A 20,853-nucleotide genomic window follows, 5' to 3' on the forward strand; every position below is an offset into this window, starting at 1 on the left:
CATAACAGCAAAAGCCATCTGCCTTCCAAAAGGTCTTCAGGTGAAATGTATCTGTCTCAATATGCTTGATGACATGGAAAAACTGTTGATACCTGAAAATACAAATGTATACAGATACATGCAACTGGCAAGGATCTGGGATGGTGCATGCACGTACATATGCTCACGTATTTAATGTTTATAAAATATGTATTTCCAAAGGACAGGCTCGGTGACACTTTCCAGCAGGACTTCGGCAAGTCCAAATGAGAGAGCACAGAATCACTGTGTTACCCATCAGCCACAAGTGACCTCTGCTGGGGGCTGCCTTGAGAGCAAAAACACAGCCTAAGCCATGAACAGGGAGACCAAGCAGCTCCATTAAAGCAAATCTGCAGCAAAAAGAGGATGTGAATTCAGGACTTCTCCACCCTTTCCTCCCAGGCATCCCATGAACAGGGAGACCACAGCCTAAGCCATGAACAGGTCCCTTAAAGCAAATCTGCAGCAAAGAGAGGATGTGAATTCAGGACTTCTCCACCCTTTCCTCCCCGGCATCCCACGAGTCCTGTCACACACAGCCCTATCCAACAAAGCTCCCACTAGGCAGAGACCCTGCCCATCCAACAGCAACGGCAGGCACAGGGCACCTCAAACCTGCATCAAACAGCCTGTTTCTGCTAATGACATTATGCCAGCTAATGGGCTTTAAAAGCCTAATTCCTGACTTATTTTTCCTACCTCACTTTTAATATAATGGGGACAAAACAGCTCACATCATTGTTTTTGAGGTATCAGGGAGTTTAATTTCTTGCTAATCTCCAAGCAGTCATAACACTTTTGATGTCTCATCCATATTTTAAAAGGATGTGGCAATCCTGACAGTTTAGAAATGTGCATGCAATTATGAATGCTAATACAATTAACAGTGAAAGACTCATACTTGGATCACAAACCCAGCTCTCTTTCAACTCAAGCTCTCCTTGGAGGCTTCCAAGTAAATGGGTCAGATAGCAGTACAAAACTCCAGATAAAGAAAACGAATACTTAAGTGATAGAAAAGACCAACAAAATTCTTCAAAAAGCCCTGACTAGTCACTGTCAGAGAGATTAAAGACAGGAGCAGCTCCCTAGCTATTAGATGTCAGGGTCAAATTGCATGTAGGGTAACTGTGGTGGAGTTACCCTGGGGATGGGAAGGATTTGCATAAGCGATGAGCTGCAAGTGAGGCTCACCCCTGTGCTGAGTGCAGCTTCAGGATTAGTGCCTGTATCTCCTGCACAGCACAGCACACACAGAGCAAGGGATGAAAAATGCATGATCAAGTTTGTGGCAAATCTCCCACCGAGGATCAAAGCTGCCGCCCCCAGCAACACTCACTGGCCCCAGCCAGCTTCACATGCTGCCTTCTTGAATTTTCTAACATGGGAAAGGACATCAAAAGCTTTGAAAAGGGAAAACACATCTCCAAGGAACACCACCTTCAGCAGACAGGCAGTATTGAGAATAAGGAGGGGTTTGTCAGCGCTCTACAAACACCATGGGCACAAAACCAGTCAGTTTCCCAGAAAAAAAAAACCTCACTTGTCCAAATCCAGTAACAATTAGCCCAGGGACATCTCAATTGAAGCTGTCACTGCCACAGCCAAGAATGCTCGGCACCTCTGAGGACACACCAGTTGGTAAAAATTTCATCCATTCAAGTCAGTGAACTGAGACTAGTGCCTCTTCCCAGAAACTCTGAGGAAATTTCTCTTCCCAGACCTGGGGGACCACAGGCAGCAGGCTCAAATCAGAGCCTTGTCAGCTCATAGCTCTGCAGGCTGGGTCAGCATCTCCACTGCTGGGGGGTGTTCCCAGCTTTTCCCTCCCTTCCTAGGACAGTGACTCACCTGTGCAGAGTAAGGACACACTTTGCTCAGCTGCAGCCTCTCCTGTGAGGAGACATCCTGTGGCCAAGGTAAGCTGCTGCCCCCAAGAGCTCAGCTGGGAACTGCTCTGGGTGCTGCTGGATGGTGGAAGGACACAGGAAGGGCAGAGACCCCAACTGTCCCAACAGCAGCTGGACGCGGCTCCAAAACCAAGAGTGCTGCTGCTCAGGGCTCATAATTACAAATATATTTTCCTCTTAAGACCATTCTACAAACAGTTCATGACTCTGTGGCTAACAAATTGCCCAGCTCTGGGTCAGATTGTTGCTTGCAATTGTAAAACATCAGAAGTCGCTTGATTAAATCAGGTTTGTGAGGTCCCAGGCCCCTTTCCCACTCCCTCAGTCATAGTAATTCTTTCCTTTGCTCTGTTTTTTAAATCTATATTCTGCACAGCTCCTGCCCTTGCACAGAGTCTTCCATTTCACCCGCAAATGAAGAGTAATTTTCCTTCAGAGCAGCATTTGGAGAGCTTTGATTGGAAATTTGCCCTTGCTCCATCATTTTTCAAAGTTTTGTGTTCCAACCTGCTCCCTGCTTCAGGTTAAATGGAGCGACATGGATAATGGTCTTATTGCAAGGCAGGAGCAGGGCCTGGCAGGGAATAGTTCAGCCTGACAAATCAGTTTAGGCTGACAAATTCCTGTAAGGACTGCATGTGGTCTGCAGGTACCAGTGTGCTGGAGAGGGATGGATGGATGGATGGATGGATGGATGGATGGATGGATGGATGGATGGATGGATGGATGGATGGGAAATACAGGACAAACAGAGGCAGACCCTGACATCTAGGGAAGAGCTGTGTTTGGGAAGCTGTGGGGAGAAAGGCCTGCCCTGAGCATTGCTAAGAGCATCAGTGTGATGAGGCAGCAGTCCAAGGGAGCTGCAGCAGATGTGGGGTGGGGTTTAATCCTTCCTGGGTCAAGCAAGGAGGCCAAAACCTAGATTAGTACAGTGTGTCAGGCTGCACATGCAATGCCCTGGCAATACTATTTGGAAACAAACACCCAGATTAGGTGCTGACAACTCCCCTAACAGGATCACGCAGGAAATGTGGCCAGAAGAGCTGTCACTGACTTTCACAGCCAAAAACATGAGCAAGCCAGTGACACCTTCCACACTGAAGCTGTGCCGAGCATCCTGGCACAGCCAAAGCTGGGGATGAGAAAGGTTTTCCTTTCCAAGTTGGCTCCTCAGCTTAGTGGAGTGGGAGCAAGGAGAGCCTGGTGATCTGCACAGCTTCCCAGGCCTGCAGAGATGATTCAGTCAGTACCAAGTATTAAGGAGACAACTAGATAATCTTCAATCTCTTCCATATGCTTACAAATGTCTGATCCAGGTGTGGTTCTGGAGTTGTTAGTATTCATGTCCAAGACTGCAAGTTCAATTCTTCCCCATTCCCTCATCAAGTCTTAGATGTAATGGTATTAAATACCAAAAAATTACTATCATACGACTGATGGAAAAAGATAGGGCTGTAACACCTAATAAGAAGCCAGGTGGAAAAGCTATTTAATATCTATTCATAGCAATATGTCACAGCTTTCCCACTGCTGTCTGGAGGAATTTCTGCTCTCTGGGACACAAGAGCCAAGAGAGAGTCAGCTTCACCAGGTGAGCATGGAAAGGGGGTGAGGCAGAGCATATCCCTGGAGAGTGCAGAACACACTCACCACCATGTCCAAAATCTAAGCAAACCAAATGTTTTTTTTCCCCAGCTCAGTTAGTGGTTTTTGCTGCACAATAAATGCATGTAAAGCATCATCTCCCCACGATGTGGCAGTAGCTGCCTGCAGAGCCTGTGACTCAGAGCCTTCCCAATTCCGACCCTTGCCATCAAGTGGAGCTGTTTATACTGGATGCTACAAGCTGTGCAATAAATATGGCTTTGCAAGAGGGTTGGAGAAACACCGTGCAAACCTTAAAAATTTTAAGTTATCATCAGACACAGGGAGAGTGAACTATGGCTGTGGTAGAACGACAGTACACATCGCATACATACACATGCACATGAGAGCAAAATATTATTTCCTGCATCAAACAGCTCTTGACATACAAAGGTCTTTTGGCTAAGTTTTGTGTGAAAACCTGCCAGAAATCCCTGCCCTCTGGGGCAATGTTGAACACAGAGCATTTTGTGGACAGGGGATAGATGTGCCTGTTAATGTCCCTGGCTGCCCTCCAGCTGAGGAAGTCCCTCTCCTGGCTTTGTGGGAAGAGAAGGACACCAGGCAGGTGCAACCCTGCCTGCCCTGCTGGAAGCTATTGGGGTGAGAGCTATTGCTGGTGAGAGATGTCAGACTGAAGTAGCCTCTCCCAGATGAAGCTCTTTGTGAAACAGATGCCAGCAATGAGAGGGAGACACTGGACACCAGCCCAATTTCACAGCAGTCTCACTGCAGTCTGCAAGAACCTAGGACAGGACACACGGGAAGAGCTTGTGCAAGCCTGGGATTGGAAGCTGTTCCCTCCCTACTGGTGAGTCCTTCTGCTGACATAAAGGGTCCAATTCATCCCCTGACACCTGGTCTCCTGAACACAAGTTTTACTGACTCTGTCTTCATGCTGCTTTCCTCACAAGTCCTCCCTGCAGTGGCAGTCACAAGGTCAGTCCTCTCCACACCCTGCTCCTGAGGAACACGTTAGCCCACCCACACCTCAGGCTGCTGAGCTGGGCCCAAGGGTGGCCCTACACTGCTGGATCTGCTGGGAGACCAATGAGTGATGTCACCACTGACAAGAACAGCTGTTGGATTGAGGGGACAACAAAAAAAGGCAATAGAAGAGACAAAGTGTTCATCAAGGGTGAGGGTGGGCACAAGAGCAGCAGATGAGTCCCATTAGGTATCACAGCATTTACCTTCAAGCAGTGCTAGTTCAATAAATGTTACACAGCTTGGATTCATGAGCCATTTTCAGCCAGCAAGGTTCAGAGGACCTACGGACAATCCACTGCTCCCTGGGCTTGGGGAGCAGTGACATGCAGGCAGCAACATCACTCCCTTGCCCAGGGGTTGCCAGTCTCACACTGAGGTTGCTCCTACATGTTCTACCTGTGGCACCCAGCTCTGCTTTTAGAGCTAAAGAGGCTTTTGTGAATCTATGCCTAGATCAGCAACACAGGACAGTGCAGTGAAAGGACTGCTCTGCCTTCAGCAGAAACTTCCAGGCCAGCACAATTCTCTTTCCAGCTCCCATGTAACCTGCTGTCCAGGCAGAGGGGCTGAAGGGACACGTGCTGGGCTTACTCTCCCATCTCCTTCCTCCTCACAGTGCAGACATGAATGAGGAGTGAACTGGGTTGAGACAAAATCTGAGTAGGGTCGGCCCTACATGTTGGCCTCTGCTTTGTGGAGGAGGGCAGGTCCAGCCCAAAAAGCTGCCAGGAGCTGAAACCTGGCTAGTGTGCAGCGGCTGGAGCCCAGGCAGGACACAAAGCTGCTCTCTGTGGCACACACAGCCTGGCACTTCACTGGTGGGGACGGATCAGCTGTCCCCACACAGTACCTGCAGCAGTGGGAGCTGCTCAAATGCAACCGTGCTCCCAGGCAGCCTGGTGCTCCCTCTCTTGTGGCTTGGATGGCATTTCCCTCAGCACTGCCAGGCCACAAGCCCTCTTGAGCCCTCTTCTCTGGGACATCTGCAGGCAGGGCCAGCAGGGCCGTGTGCTGGGTTAGGGAGGTTCCTGTGCTGCGGGTGAGCTGCAGGGTGGGGGGCTCAGGAAAGTGGGCTGGGCTCCTCTCCAGCTGCCCCCAGCAAGGCTGTTCTCCTGCGATAAGAACCATCCCTCAGCCCAGCTCCGCTGCAGGAAGTTTGTTCCTGTCACCCCCATTTCCCACCTCCCTCCCCTCTCTCTGCAGGTTGAGGAGGTCGCAGCCCTGGAATGTGCAGAGGAAGAAGGGACACAGGAGCAGGCTGTCTCTGCCATCCTCTCCCTAGCCGGCCCCCAGTGCCTGTGGCAGGATCCTGCAGCAATGTGCTTACAGAGAGGAAAGCCTAAGAGCACCTCCGGGGGTTTGGTTGCCTTCTGAGCACAGGCCTACAGCAGGCTGTTTGTGGACAAACAAGCCATCCCCTTTATAAATCCTTTCTTTATTCCATTCCGTTTCCCCACCCTTCTGCCAGAGAGTTTGTCCCTGGTACTGTGCCGGGCAGTACAAACAGCTGATTCAATATCCAGCAGTAGAAGGGAAGAGGTGGGAGCCCCAGAGCTGCCTGTGCTTGACACAGGACTCTACTGGCAAAAATAACTTCTCACCACTTTGAGAGCTCCTCTGCAAGCACGTCTCCCCACAAAGTGGATCCTCTGCATTCCCTGATGCTCACTTCTCTCCATGTTGAAGAGCAACAAATTAATATTTCCATTCTTTCTCATATGGGTCACTGGCTGGAATGAGAGGAGGCAGAATGTTTCTCAGCTTCCAAGTCAGCACTTTGCCATGCCTCTGTTTCTGTGAGCTCTACACAGGCAGGTTCAAACCCTTCCTCCAGGTCAAAGCACCAGAGCCCACCAGGTGCAGCAGCAGAAGCAGGATGCACAGCAGTGCAAAGCTGAGTAATGAAGTGCCCCACCTCATACCTCCAAAAAATGCCTAGGGATTGATGTATCCCCAGGGTAACTCAGTGATATCAACAGCATTATCACACATGGTGTCTGCCCAGCAATGTTACACAACCCCTATGAGGTTGCTCACTGTGCCAAACACCACGTCTGCCCTTGCAGCAAGAACCAAGAATTTGTTGCAGGATCTTCCCCAAGTGCTGGACTTTGCTGGCAGCCTGTGGGCAGGTGGTTCCCAGCCCCTCTCTCCCTCACTGCAGTTTAAGGAAAGTCCTTGCAGCAGAGCACAGGAGATCTCCAGGATCATGGAGGAGCTGTAGGCATGGAGGGATGGATCCTCCTTGCCATCTGTCTGAAGGAGCAATGCAGCCTTGACTCTTAGACACAGCCTGCAGGTAATTCCTCATGTACAGCGACCCAGGTGACTTTTGCACTGCTATGCATCCACTGATTCCTTAAAGTCTGTCCCAAGTCCCACTGGCAATCAGAGCAGACATTGCCACAGGCAGCAGCACAGAGGGTTTCTTTCTATTAGTGTTTCAGAAAGGGGAGAATTGCTGCAAGAATCCTGTACTGAGTCCAAGAAAATGCAACTCTGCTTCTTATTTCTACCTCTGAAACCTTAGATCAAGTGGCATTTAGAATCCAACAGAACTGGGCTGAAGGTCCTTACAACCTGCAAAGCTCAACCAAGAAACTCATCTCCAAATGCTGGCAATGGCTGCCCCAGCTCTAATGATCCCCTTGGAGGCTCTTCTGCCTCTCAGCTAAGCACAGTAATACTGCATTACATTTATTCAGACCATATGTAATACACACAAGAGCCCATAAAAGCTTAAACAGCACAATAAACATTTGGAAAAGCACAGTGACCAGATTTATGGGTTTGGATACCTGCCAGCATGACCCACCAGAATCAGATCCTTAAGTTTTTGTGTAAGTCCAAAACATACACGCAACACAAACACAAATGTGCTGTTATCCTTGGAAAAAAAGATAAACAGCCCCCAAAGCCCATCCCCAGCACTGGAACATGACGGCCTTTCACTGCGTCTGATTGGGCTTTGTTTAAATCAAAGCCATAAAAGAAGGTCTTGGCGAGGAGAAATAAATGTAGCACAACAAAACTTCACCCCAGAGCACGCTGTAAAACTGACAAAGAGGGAAAGACAAAAAGATTTAGACACTTAATTTCCACTGAAGGGGAGATGAGTCCTGCTGCAGAAAAAGAGCTGCACTTTGCCAAATTCCAAGAGACTTTTGTACAAAGTTTCCTCCACAGGGATGATGTGATACCTCCTGTGCCACCTACCAGTTTGGAGGAAGGGGGTGATGGCTCAGCAGAACAGAAAACGTGTGAAATGATGACAGATCCCAGGGCATGCAAAATATTTTTACCCAAGGAACTGTAAAAACCTTGAGCTCTGAGTACAAGTGACTTTGGGATAGTGGGAGAGCAAGGCACCAGGGAGATGTAGAAGTTTCTCTATTTACCAAGTTTAAAAACAGATGAAAGAGTTCCAGTTTCCTGGCTTTTTGGGCATTTTATGGCACTGGGTTTTTTTACCTCATTTACATTTAATAACATCTGTGGCTAAACACAGTATTTTGAGTACCTACATCCCCTTCCACTTCACAGAGATACTTCACAAGCAAGATTTAGCACAGTCATGAGCATCCAGTGCTTAAGACAGAAACCAGGAGTCCTGGAGCCCTGTTTTATGCCCTCATCTAGGGCAGAACCCCATCCCCAGACTTAAAGCAAAAGGAAAGAGATAAAAGAACAGCACAAGATACTGCTTTTGAGAAACCTGCCTCATTTGTTATGATAAAGGAGAACATTACGGATTAGCTGGCAATACATGGAAGGAGCTGCCCACCTCCCACGCATAATTTCCCACAAAATGTTTTTACAAATTTAAGATGAGCTGCTGCATAAAGTTATACAAAAGAAAGACTAAAACTTGATGACAGATTTACTCACATGAGGCTCAGGACGTGATGATGCCCTCGCTGTTAAAGGACCAGCTCAGAAGCACTGCTCTGCTTTGCTCATTGAACAGCAGAAAAAGGCTGTTTGTGTTTATCTGCTGCTCTGGGAGGTGGGTTGTGACTGAGAACAAAAGCCACATGCAAGGGCGCATTCTCTCACCCACTGGCACGGGCACACTCAGGGACAGCTTTGCTTAGGACAAGGTCTGTCTGCAGCACCAGTGGCCACAGAAGACAGAGCAGGGGGGCTCAGGTTGGAATGCTGCAGGGTTAGCCAGCTGCTAGGAAGGTCAAACATTTGGTGACCGCAGAATTAGTGAGAAGGCACACATTAGTAAAGGGTCCTGTGGGAGGAAAAGATGTGCTGAAGCAAGGGCCACATGGTGTGGGTTAATGGAGTACTTGCCAAGGGAAAGTCTTAGTAGCTCCTGGGAGGGAGGACTGGCAGTCAAAGGTCTGTGCAAGGTGGCTGTGCTCATGTTAGCCTGCAGGACAACTCACACAAGAAGAAGGGATGGGAAACACAGGACACACAGGGAGCGAACAAAGCCAGGGGAAGAGCAATGCACTGTTGACACATCCCTCTTCCACCTCCTTGAGAAGGAAAGCTCTGCTCAAGCTCCGAAGTACACGTCTGCCTGAGAGCTTGAACAGCCCCAGCTGAACCTCCTTGCTCTAACAGGGGCTGGGGGTACCTGCAGCACAAGCTGCCATCAGCAAAGACTTCAGGAAGGGACACAAAGGACAAGCAGTGGAGCAGGCAGCTGAAGCAGAGAGCAGAGGACACCAAGGGACACCAAGGGCTGGTTCTGGGCAAGGACTTGCAGATGGAATAATCACAGTGAGACAGACCTGCAGCCCTACACAGACTGACTTCAAAGACAGTATAGGCTCCTGAGCAATTTATCTTCTGCAGCAGACGGTGCTCCCAGTTCTTACAGTGATGTGGTTGAGGAAGAGGGAGATGCAGATAACTATCAAGCCCCCTGCCTTCCTCCATGCTCACACAATCCCTTCCAGAACTGCCATGGGGCAGCTGGGCACAAATGTGGGTTCTTCTTCCAGATCACAGCTACAGCCCACCCTGCTCTCTGTGCTGTCCTGGCATATAAAGAAGTGTGGACTGGTTGTTGTCACTTCTGCACAGGTACCTGCTGTTCATCTCAGGGGAGGGACTTCAGGGAATTCACCACAATTTGGGGAAGAAGACAACAGGGTGAAGTCAATCTTGAGCTAAAGATCCCCCTTCACAGGCTGATGAGCAGGAGGTGTGTGTGTGGCTTTTTAGAGGACTGTGAGACCAGTGGTTGAAGCAGAGAATTCAAGGGCATCTTGAAGACTAGTCCCCCTGAAACCTAGGGCAAACAAGTTCAATGTTTCTTTAGCACATTTGCTTTAAATATAGAATTTTGAAAAAATTGACATTGATGCTGACCCACTCTGGTAGATCCTGAAGTTATATATCAGCAAGTCAAACTGCTGGCATGCTAGGGGTGTTTGCAGAGGCAAATGGCAGAAAGTATGCCAAGAGTCTCAACATGAGGCTAAAATCCAGACCTTCTGGCTCCTGTTCTATCCTTGGTGACCTTTCAAAACCACTTTCATACTTTTGCTTCCCTGGTTCTAAAATAAAACCTGTATTTCACAGTCTAGCTGAGAGGGTTCATGTTTGGGCCATACCTCGACGTGTAGGGTGAGATAAGTCTATAGAAGGGCAATGCACTACTATTGCCATTGCTAATACTGGATGAGTTACTTGATGCTTTCTTTTCAGTATTATTATTAGGAACAATCCCTGGGAAGATTTTAGTTTCACTAAAAAAAGAAATAAGATAGATTATAGACAGCTAGGGACAAAAATAATCTGTTCCCATGCGGTTTGTGCTATTTAAAGGGACATAATACCTATTCTTGAAAAGACCAGTTTCAGAAAACAAACAACTGACATCTGTCAGCATAAAGAAATTTGGGAAAATAGACTTAATACCATTTTCCAGAAGCTTTAGCTGTGCCTGAGATGACCCACAGTACAGCAGCAAGCGGGTGGAAGCATGCCCTGTGCAACAGAGCCCAGCCATCTCTTCAGTCAGAACACAAGCACAGAGTAGTTTTTCTAACAAATTTTTAGAGGAGGATCTTGGTTTCAAGCCAGGAGGTTGAAGGGTGAAGGGAGCAGCACAGGGCTTGGTGCAGAGGGAGAGTATTTTGAGCCACATTCCCACATTTCTGTTCACTGTCCCAGCTACAGTCAGGTGGGAAAAAAAGTGATGCCGTCTGTTCAGCCTGAATTCCACTTTCAAATAATGGGCTGAGCTGTCTTCTGCTGAAGTATCTGGTGGTTGGACAGAAGCCACTGAGCTAAAAACATCTGTGCCTCACAATGAACAACAGTTGGAGGCACCAAGAAACTGGCAGAGAGTGGGAATTTGCCCCAGACAACACAAGATAAAGCAAGAAAATCTTATTCCTCCTGCATCCCTTCTGCATCCTCCATGGCCGTCTGCTGGGGAAAGCTGTCTGCTGGAATCCAGGGGTGCAACAATGGGCTGAGGTGAGCGTGGGGCTGGAGCTGAGCAATGTGAGCAGACTGAGCAGGGGGACACAGCTGTGAGTATATGGATTTCCCAAAACAGGAACCTGGGCAGGATCACTTTTGGTTCACACATGTCCTGACCCTTATGCAACTGCAGTGAAGCATTGATCTTGTCCTGGTCTACAACCTGGAGGTAATTTAGAGATGTCCACAAAGTGGAAAATCCCAAGCCACAGACTCTAGAGCTAGTTTGTGGGGGGTTATATCTTTGTGTTTTGCTCTGGGACAGCTAAAACTACAGAGAAAAACATTGGTAAAGACAGAAGAACACGTTCAATTAGCGCTGGTGCTGCCCATACAGTTCCTGTCACTAACAATCAGTGGGAAATCAGTGAGAGATGTCTCAGACACAGCATTCAGAGGGAGATGCTCAGCACATCATCCACTGCTGTCTCATTTATACCAAACACTTAAAACAAAATGCTGGGGCAACTACAGAGAGAACAAGGCTGAACACAGAAAAGTAAACTTGCTTTTCTTTGTCTCTAATATTAATAGGCATATTATGTCATTTCCTTGGCTAACTGATCCAGCAACTCTGGTTACAAGACAGGATGGGATTTCCTTGAGGTCATCCCCCCAAACTGTGTGAGTTGTTATTTTCCTGGCTCACCCACAAACAGAATGGTTTGCTCTCCTGAAATACTAATGTCCAACTGTTGAAAGGTTGTGCCAATCAAAACATTGTGGCCTTACCCCTTTTTAATAATCTAAGGCATCAATCTCCCCTTTAGTATTTGTTTGATGTGTCCTGCACCCTGCTGAAATATCTCCTCCAGACCTCCCTGAGCTCAGGCTCTGATTGAAGAGAGATGCCATGCATCAGGCCTGCAGCTTTCTCTCTGAAATGTTTAGCAGGGGATGGTGGTAAAATGTATTTATTTTCATGTATTGAGGAAAGACCATATATTCCAGTCTCTTTTTTTTTTCCATCACTCAGAGATGGGCCTGAGGCCAAAACGGTGCTGCTAAGCTTGTTTTCTATTTAAAACCTTCATTTTTATTAATAACCCTTTACAGCCTACACACCAGCACTGCGGGAGTTGCATTTCCGTGTTATGTCATCGTGAACCGTTATGTATTTAATTCCTGTACCCACAAACCCATATGGACATCATTAAACACGCACCATACAGCATTAAAACTGTGTTCCATAAAGTGTGATTTAGTTAAAAAAAAGAGCTATGAAGTGGGGATTTCTCTTTTTTTTTTTTTTTTCCTAAGGTCATGGGAAAATGGAGAAGTAGGGGAGAGAGAAAAGGTTCAGCAGTGCTGCAGGTTAGCTCACAGCTCTCCATGCCTGCAGACTGAAAATCCAGCCTGCTTTATCCACCACAGAAGATTAATTACCGAGGAACTCCAGGCTGGTGATGATGAATTTCTGTTTGGCAGACCACAGAGACAACTTCTACAAAAATTACAGGTTACCAAACAGAAAAAAAAACTTGGTGATTTTATTTCTGCCAAGTTAGTTTTCCATTACTTCTCCTTTTCTCCCTAAGAGATGCAAGAGATTCTCCCTCCTTAGCAAGGCAAAAGAGTAGGTGTCCCCACACTGCTAAGGGTCAGTTATCAGGGCCACTAACACATATGAGGGTGGCAGAGGGTTTGCTCCCAGTTTCTGTTCCAGCTCCAGACTAGCTCATCCTGGCTGTACTCTATGCAGACAGCTAACCCAGCAATAAGGCAACTTGTGTATCTTCTGTCATCTCTCTGTTATCTCCTATGTGGTATTGGGGATGAAAAGATATAGTGAAGGGAGAAAGTGATAGAAGAAATACATCAGAGAGCAAATAAAAGCAATGAACAGAGTACCAGTGGGACAAATAGAAGTGTCGCAGTGCTGGGAGAAACAGCACAGAACATATTGAGAAAGAAGAAAACAATATCCAAGGGATGTAAGGGTAAGGAGGAAAAAAAACCAAACCCCAAACCAAAACAGAGACAGCTAAAAATGACACAAGAAAAGATATGCCAGCATGAGGCAGAGAAGCTGATGCAGTCAGGGATAAAGCAGTCAGGTAAGAAAGCAAAACGAAAGCAAGAGATAAGAACAAAGCACAATGTAAAAATGTCATGTAAAAGATTTAGGTACATTTCTAGAATAGGAGACAATAAGCAAATTGTCTACAACACACACTAGACACCTTCCAATGACCTAGTCCATTATACTGGAATGAGACCTGCCAAGCCCTGTTTGATGGATGAATTCCCTGTGCTCACGGAGCAAGCGCTGGCTGAAGTGAACAGACCACAGTGGAAATGGTATCTGACAGGATGTTGCAGCAAGCTCGGCCAGACAAAGGTGCTCCACACAGCCTCGTGCCTATTGCTTTCTCTCAGAGAGGCTGCTTTCCCTTATGGAGACTGTATTGATGCTTCACTGATTTTACAGCTACGGAATTAAAAGGCCCCCTCAAGGATACAGATGAAGATACATATCTAGTTGCTTTCATGACCTTCTTAGTTGGGTTTTGGAATTTTTTAAATTAAAAGGCTGTAAAAATAAATGCATAAAAACAGCATCCAGGGCTCACACAAATTATTTGCTATATCAAACCTCTAAATGAGCAGGCCAATTAAGCCTTTCTCCTGTTTTGTGATATGTGTGTTTAGGAGTCTTCATGAGTAGATGTTACCTACCCTCCGCCCTTGTAAGCTGATGACTTATTCCACTTAAAATTGTTGTGTCCTAAAGCCTGTGTGGACATACTCCATACCTGCCCATCTCCAGGCATGAAAAAGGAATTAACATGATTTGTAGAGGGGGCTACTGATGAATGAACCTCCTTTGTATCCCAAACCTCTCCAGAACTTTTATTCCCATCAAACAAACATACACATGCATACACACACAAATAACTCTGGGTGCATGTGTGCTCCTGTTGAATTCAATACAGTTACTGTGTAGAAAACTACCCATGTGCATTAATGTCTGGGGGAGGAGGAGGCTGCTCTGGGGATGAGGCTGACAGCAAGTTTAATGTTATCTAGCTGCATCACTCTCGAGGTGAAATGTTTTTGACATGTGTCTCTGTTGGGCTGTGTCCTACTTCATTCACAATCAGGAATTTGCTTTGATGTTTTGAAAATAAAGCCTTAAAAGAAGAAACAGACATGACTGGCAAAACTTTTTCCAGAAACTTGCACAGGACCACTAGAGCTCTAAGCTGTTAAATGGGTTTATTTTTGTCTGTTTTGGGTAAGTCCTCTCTGAAACTGATCATAACATATTCTACTTACATGGCATGTGAGTATATCTGAGCTGAATGAATCTGAAGTGGAGATAAGACCAGAGATTTTCTGAGCATATATTCGGATAGACAAAATCATGTCAGAAAGCAACGTTTGTTTGTTAAAGCCCAAAATTCTCTGTTTGCTGATATTAGTTCAATCTTCTCTCAAACACTGCTTATCCTGCCAGAGATCAGGATGCATTGGGCAATAAACCAGGGCTCAGTAGTTTATATGCCTGTCCACAAAAAAATTAAATATAAACTACTTGTCAAGAATCTGCAAGGACAAAATTTTCTGATTTATGAGGATGCTGAATGATTGAGCCAAGACTGTATTAAAAAAAAAAAAAAGCCTTAAGAAAAAGCAGGCAAAAAAAGGAAGAAAAAAGAGTACTAATTATATAAATCACTGGAGACCAGCCTTCCATAGGAAGAGGGGGAAAGGGACTGCTCCTATGATGCCTATTTCATCCCTTGCCTAACAATCCAAAAGCACATAACTTTCAAAGAACTGCATTTTTTTCACAGGCTGGAAGCACCACAAAGCATCCTTCATCAGCCTGGCCTTTTGGCTGTCCTCCTTCTCCAAATGCAAATTCTACATCTGGAAAAAGCAGTAATCCTCTCTCCTGCCTGAAAGCCTCCTTTTATCTCCCTTCTCCTCAGAACTCCTACTTGCAACTCCTCACTCTGACATACTACTTTATTGAAGGGATTCAAGGCTTTCTGCTCATCTGCTGAATGTCTGCCTCTCATTAAAACCCAGGCTCACCTTTGGAGCTCTCTCACTCGCCAGCACAGGTCACCCTGTCCTCCCTCTGCCAAGCATCTGTAACACAACCCCCTCCTGAACACCCAGAGGAGCCTGAGCACGGCAACAATGAACGCTAACAGAAGCTTATTTATCAGGGCTGGCAAGAAAAGCCTCTCATTAGCTGGGATGGCCTGTGCAGCTCGGGCCCGGGGCTGCTCCTCCCCCAGGGGATGACACTGATGCATCGGGAGCATCGCGAACTGCGCAACTCCTCAGGCGCCCGTCCCACAGAGCCCGGCTTTGTGCATGGAGACAAACAATAGGAGAGCTGCCCACTGACCTCTCCCCGCAAGAGTTTACAGCTGTGTGCAACGTTCCTGGCCCTTTGCTTCACTGCAGAGAGATGTGTGGAGCTGAAGGAACTAAGCCAGACCCTGCAAGATGCCTCAGCATCCAGGTCACCAGCTGTGGGGACTGCAGAGATTATGTGCAAGCTGAAGAACGTTGTCATTGGGACCACAGAAAGTGCTCAGTTCTCTTACTCTTGTGCCACCCAAATTTAGGAGCTGTGTTGCTAAAATGCCCCATCTTGTAGGAAGAAATGCAGAACATTGGCAAGGTGTACCAGTTCCCACTACAAGAGTAAAAGCTGCCCCAGCTACTACTCATTTTACATTTGCCCTTACTTTCAGGGGTTGATGACAGCCTTACACCCCACTTTCTGCTCCTGTGTTCTGAACAGCTGAACTAATTCTCCTCACTTGGGGTGAAAATTCACTGCCAGTGTCACAGTGCTGTGGCTGGGCTTTTTCACAGCAAAACCTTTTGTGCTCCTCCTTTACTTCCCAAATATTCTCAATGCCCCAACCAAGGGTTGCACCAGGGCTCACACTTTAATGCATTCATGAGTTCATTTTCCTCTTGCCAGATGCTGGCACAGGAGAAAGGGATCCTGCACGTGGCTGATGCTGTCCTGCTGGAAGAATTGAGGAATTATGTAGGCAGCACCAGACACACCTCAGGACTGCCAGAGAAAGATCAAGCTCCAACCCAGAGGTCTGGGCACCACTGCAGAAGGGGTCACCTGCAGAGCTGTCTGCCAGATGTCTCCATACATGTTTGTTCACTCCACAGCCATCCTGCTCCTCGGTAGGGCCAATGAAAACTATTTGATTTCAGGGATTTGGGACCAATTTCAACAGGAACTGAGAGGTTCATTTTTGGTTAAATGTTCTCATGAAAAGAAAACTCCTCTTTTAGTTAGATTTAGAGGATAATTGACATCTCCATAAAACAGTGCATTTTGAAATTTTAGCATCCTCCAGAACTATGCTGCTTCCCTAGAAAGAAATTATGATTTTGGTCAGGATTGTTGGTAAGGATTTCCTTCTAATCCTTAGGAAAAGGACCAGCAATCTCTCCAATGGGAAGCAGCAGAGACAGCAGCACTGCTAATTCATTAGTGCACCAGGAGAACTTCAGGCCTCTGATGAACACTGTGTCTGGCATGAGTCACTCACACTTCACTCCTGGCATGCTTGGATGGGAAAGGAAAAGGTTTATCTTTTAGATATGGTGCCCCAGCTGTTCTAATCCTACAGTTGTTTCCATGGTTGACTTCTCATAAAGCAAAATATACTTTTTTGGTCCCCAACATTCAACATGCTGTTCTTCCTTTATACTTTCAAGTTCTAACTATCTCAGGTTACTGGTGATTTTTTGTGGTGATTCCCAAACGAGCCTGAGCTGCTCTGATTTTTCAAACCCCCAAGACTGTAATTGAAAGCAAATGTAATCAGACATACACAATGTTCTGAGGTTCACCACAGTGCACTGCAGTCAGCATTACTGGAGTGGCTATTAAAACTCCTTGGAGCTGGGAAGAAATACAGCTTGCAAGAATCCAGCAAATAACCAGCATTTATTAGATTATACTAAAGTATTGCAAAGCCACAGTCAATCCTCTATTCACTATATATCTAAGGTCTGTTTAAATGAACATCTTCCTGAGCTTAGGCCAATTGTTTTAAGAGATGAACAAGGAAACAAGGAAAGAATTCTACTTCTAACACAGCAAATTCTGCAATCCTTACATCATTGTCAGTCTCAAATTGTCCATTACTGTCAGCAGGGTCATTCCAATCCAACTCTGCATAACTGGAAAAAAAAAGAGGCCCAAAAACAAAGGGTATCTTTGAACCCAGAAACACAGCTCTAGCTGGAGATAAGCAGTAGCAAATCCCTTCCATAAAACTCCCCAACAAGATGCAAGCATTAAAGGAGAGGTGGTAGTGTGATGGGGGGAGGGGGGTGGTTAATTGAATTCCCACTGCCTCTTGAGTCTGCACTTAAAAGCAGGTCTAGGGTTATCTGTGAAATTTCAATTAAATCAAAAGCTTTGATAACATGATAAGTCATTCCAGAGTTTAGAGTCAAAACACATTGTTATTTGATCCTCTGCTTGTGTTTCTGGGAACAGCAAGCATGAAAGACAGTCAGCAGCAGACCAGTCAGGAAGATGGAAAGGGTGGAAATGAATCTACTAATAGATCACTGTGTCTCCTTCAGCCAGAGCCACTTGAGGTCTGGTATTTTTTATATACACAGAGTCCTAAAGGTACCCCATTTCTCAAGAGGCAGAAGCAGAGCAGAAGAGATCACCTGGGACATGTGCAGCACTCCAGGGGATGGCTCCCTAGTGGCACAGAAGTTGGGTTTTTTCCCAGGCCTGTTGTAAACAAGATTTCTACCTTGGGAGCTGAACACAAATCTCTGTGACAGACACAAAACACTGAGCCCCGTGTGTGTAATGGAATGGATTTCTAGCACAAACTCTTTGAACAGGTAAAGACAGGTACACTGAAAAATAACAATATGAATCAACCAAGCCAGAACCAAAACCTAGTTCTCATCTGAACAAAATGCAGGAGAGGCAGCAGCTCTCCAGAGAGACAGGACTTGCTTTACTTGTTGTTCAGCACCCTTTGATTGCTAAGGCTTCCTCCTCTCTCTTCAGAGGCATCTGCTGGATGAAATGGGCAGTGCCAGAGACTCCCAAAGTCCTGTTTACTGAGAAACATCACCTCTGCTTACCAGTGTTCAGACAGCAATGATTCACCTTAAATAAATGTGAGATTTCAACTCCACCTGGTCTGGTGTGGTCAACAGCACTAAAATACATTGTAAGCAACGCCTTTCCTTGTCACATATAGTGCAGCCTGATAAAATCCTACCAAATGTAATGGGATGCCTTACCTTGCCCCCAAACAGTTCAAAATCACACATAGGGTCACACTAGGCATGTGTACATGGGACTTTTATAAGCAGTGAGGCTACTGATCCTCAACAGTGCTAAAAACAGACTCTCCAGACAAGCAATGTCAAAATTATACAGCAATCAACAACAGAAAGAGCAGACCACTGAAAAATCCCATCTGACCCCAGGCACTACTGGGGGATAACTTATCACCCTGGCAGCAGCCACCCCACTAAGCAAGTCTGCCCTAGTGCCCTACTCTTCAGGGTGAAAGATTTTCACTAAACAATAGTGCAATCATATTATAAACACAGCAATGACAGGCTGTGTTCTTCTCTGTGATATAATCATACCTGCAACATAAGCTGCCTATTCTTGCTTTCCAGAGATGTGACACACAGAGGACAAGACAGGCTATACTCAACTCTGTCATGTTAGTGAATAGAAAACTCCACCCCAGCTCCTCCTGCCTGGCAGGTGATGAGTCAATGGTGACAGTGTGCAATTAACCTGCCAGCAGGGGCTCACCAGAGCAAGAAACCCAGATAAGAGAAGGAAGTCCCCATCCCTGGTCCTCTCCTCAGTTCCAGGCTTATCCACAAAGAACATGAGGACCAGACACTTCTCTTCTGTATGAAGATAAAGATCTCTTTTGTGTCTTTCAGCACGGGCAATTCAACCCTGCGGGCTGCAAACCAAGCATCACCTGCCTTTAAACAGAGAACTCCAGAGGATCCCGTGGCACTGAGCCAAACCTCTCTAGAAGTGTGTGCTCAAGGATAACTGGCACCTCAAATCCTTAACCACAAATTTGATAATCTCTGAATCCAGTTATTTTGGTTCTGATCCAATCCTGCCTCATTAGGCCAGGTTTCCCCCACTGCCATAAACAAATAAATTTACTATATATTACTATTTATTTACTATAAATATATTTACAAATAAATTGTTTTGACTTTCTAACTGGTTTTGCATCTAGGAGCACCAGCAGAACAAGCTTTCCTGACTGATTTTGGAAGTAACGTTTCTTCCAATGTTGAGTGATGATTTTTAAAAACAAATTATTTTTGTAACTGCTCACCTCTAAAACTGTATTATGGAAAGAATGGGGTTTCCTTACCAGAATCAAATCCTCTTAGCAAATCTCTGAAACCTAAACTGCAATCATTCTGCAGACAGAGCGAGGAGATGTAAGAGGCCTTTCCAACATCACAAAATAAATCAGTGAGACAGTAAGGAGGAAATTTCCCAGTGCCCTGGATTAACCACTCAGCTTCTCCAGAAAGAAGACATTTTATGGTTTAAGTTAAACAGTAAGCAAACTATTACTTTCTAATCTACAAAATAGGCATTGGCAAATTACCAGCAGCGATTGCTCCTTTAGGACATGAGTAAAATTACTGGACAGGAAAAAGATCTTGAGCCAACAGGTTTGGCACTTAGTTTTTCTAAAGGCAACATCTCTGCATCTCAAAATACTACTGAGTCACAACTCTTCTACAGTGAAAGAATTTTTTTTTTTTGAATTTGTGCTCATAAACAGTGAACTTTAACTAGCACTGACACTCTCTTGTGTTTCACCCCAGCAAGGCAGTGTCCAGTGCCACTGCTGAAGCTGCTGGGTGTTGGCAGAGCTCTAATCTCATTCTCATACTGATGAATTTCGAGTAAGTCTGTTTATTCTTAATCCATCCTGTGCTCATGACAGCATCCCACTTTTAAACCCTGCAGCCTGCTCATAACCAATCCAGGCAAAAGCTATTTCTGTACACTTGGCTGCCAGTGCCAAGTGTCAGTACATTAAATTGTCTTTGCTCCTCTCAGCTCTGTGTCCTTTCACAGTCAGGCCTAAAAGCATGAGCCAACCCAATTGTGATACCCAAGGCAAGGGATAAAAGCTCATGTTGCTCCAGCTGCCATTTTTCTGTAAGTTTTTTTTTTTCTGGTTGCTGAACATATCTCATTTAGCATGCTTTCCATTTTCCCTCAGGTTTATTATTTTATATTTATCTACATAATTTCTTTTTTCATTTTCTGAAAGAGTGGCAAAAAAAAAAATCAGTCTTTTCTCAGGAAGGCTGAGTTATTTGCTGGCATCACCAATGCTGCAGCCAGTAGCAAATTTCAATACCCTCCATTTGATATTCCAGTCCAAATCAATTTATATGCTACAAACAAAAGGGAAAACCCCATGTGAAACTAAAGAAGAGAAGGAGTAATGAATCTGTTATTTCCTTTTTTCCATTCCTGCGTTGGCTTGGTTTAGTTAAGATAACGATCTCCAAGCCTTCCAGAGATCAGGAGCACTGATGAAAGGCAGCACACACAGGGGGAACCCCAGCCTCACCTGACCATGGCCCAGACACTGAGCTCCTGCTCTCAGGGCACAGCTGGGGGCTGGCCACACTTTCCTCCTCTGCTCCTGGGCTGCCTGACCTCTCAGCCACAGATTGTGACAGCCCCACGCCGTGAGCAGGACACTGTAAAGCACTTCTGAGAGCTACAAGCCAGAGAGACATTTTTTTCCACAAATTTAGGTGCTGAGCCAAA

The 20,853-nt window shown here is 45.9% G+C and overlaps 1 protein-coding gene across 5 annotated transcripts in view; it reads right to left on the reverse strand.

Moving 5' to 3' along the window:
- The window catches only part of SH3PXD2A (SH3 and PX domains 2A), a 244,194-nt gene that overhangs the window by 109,668 nt on the left and 113,673 nt on the right, over nt 1–20,853 (reverse strand). The window contains exon 1 of one of the 5 annotated variants that reach the window (XM_039708752.1): nt 8,457–8,499. The exons of the other annotated variants lie outside the window; for them this stretch is intronic. Within the exon in view, the coding sequence (XP_039564686.1) occupies nt 8,457–8,458 (2 nt within the window). The 5' untranslated portion in view covers nt 8,459–8,499. Of the gene's footprint in view, nt 1–8,456; nt 8,500–20,853 lie in introns of those variants that run through there. 5 annotated transcript variants of the gene reach the window in all.

Source organism: Passer montanus, unplaced genomic scaffold, assembly GCF_014805655.1.
Source record: "Passer montanus isolate IOZ18808 unplaced genomic scaffold, ASM1480565v1 scaffold21, whole genome shotgun sequence".
Classification (NCBI taxonomy): Eukaryota; Metazoa; Chordata; class Aves; order Passeriformes; family Passeridae; genus Passer; species Passer montanus.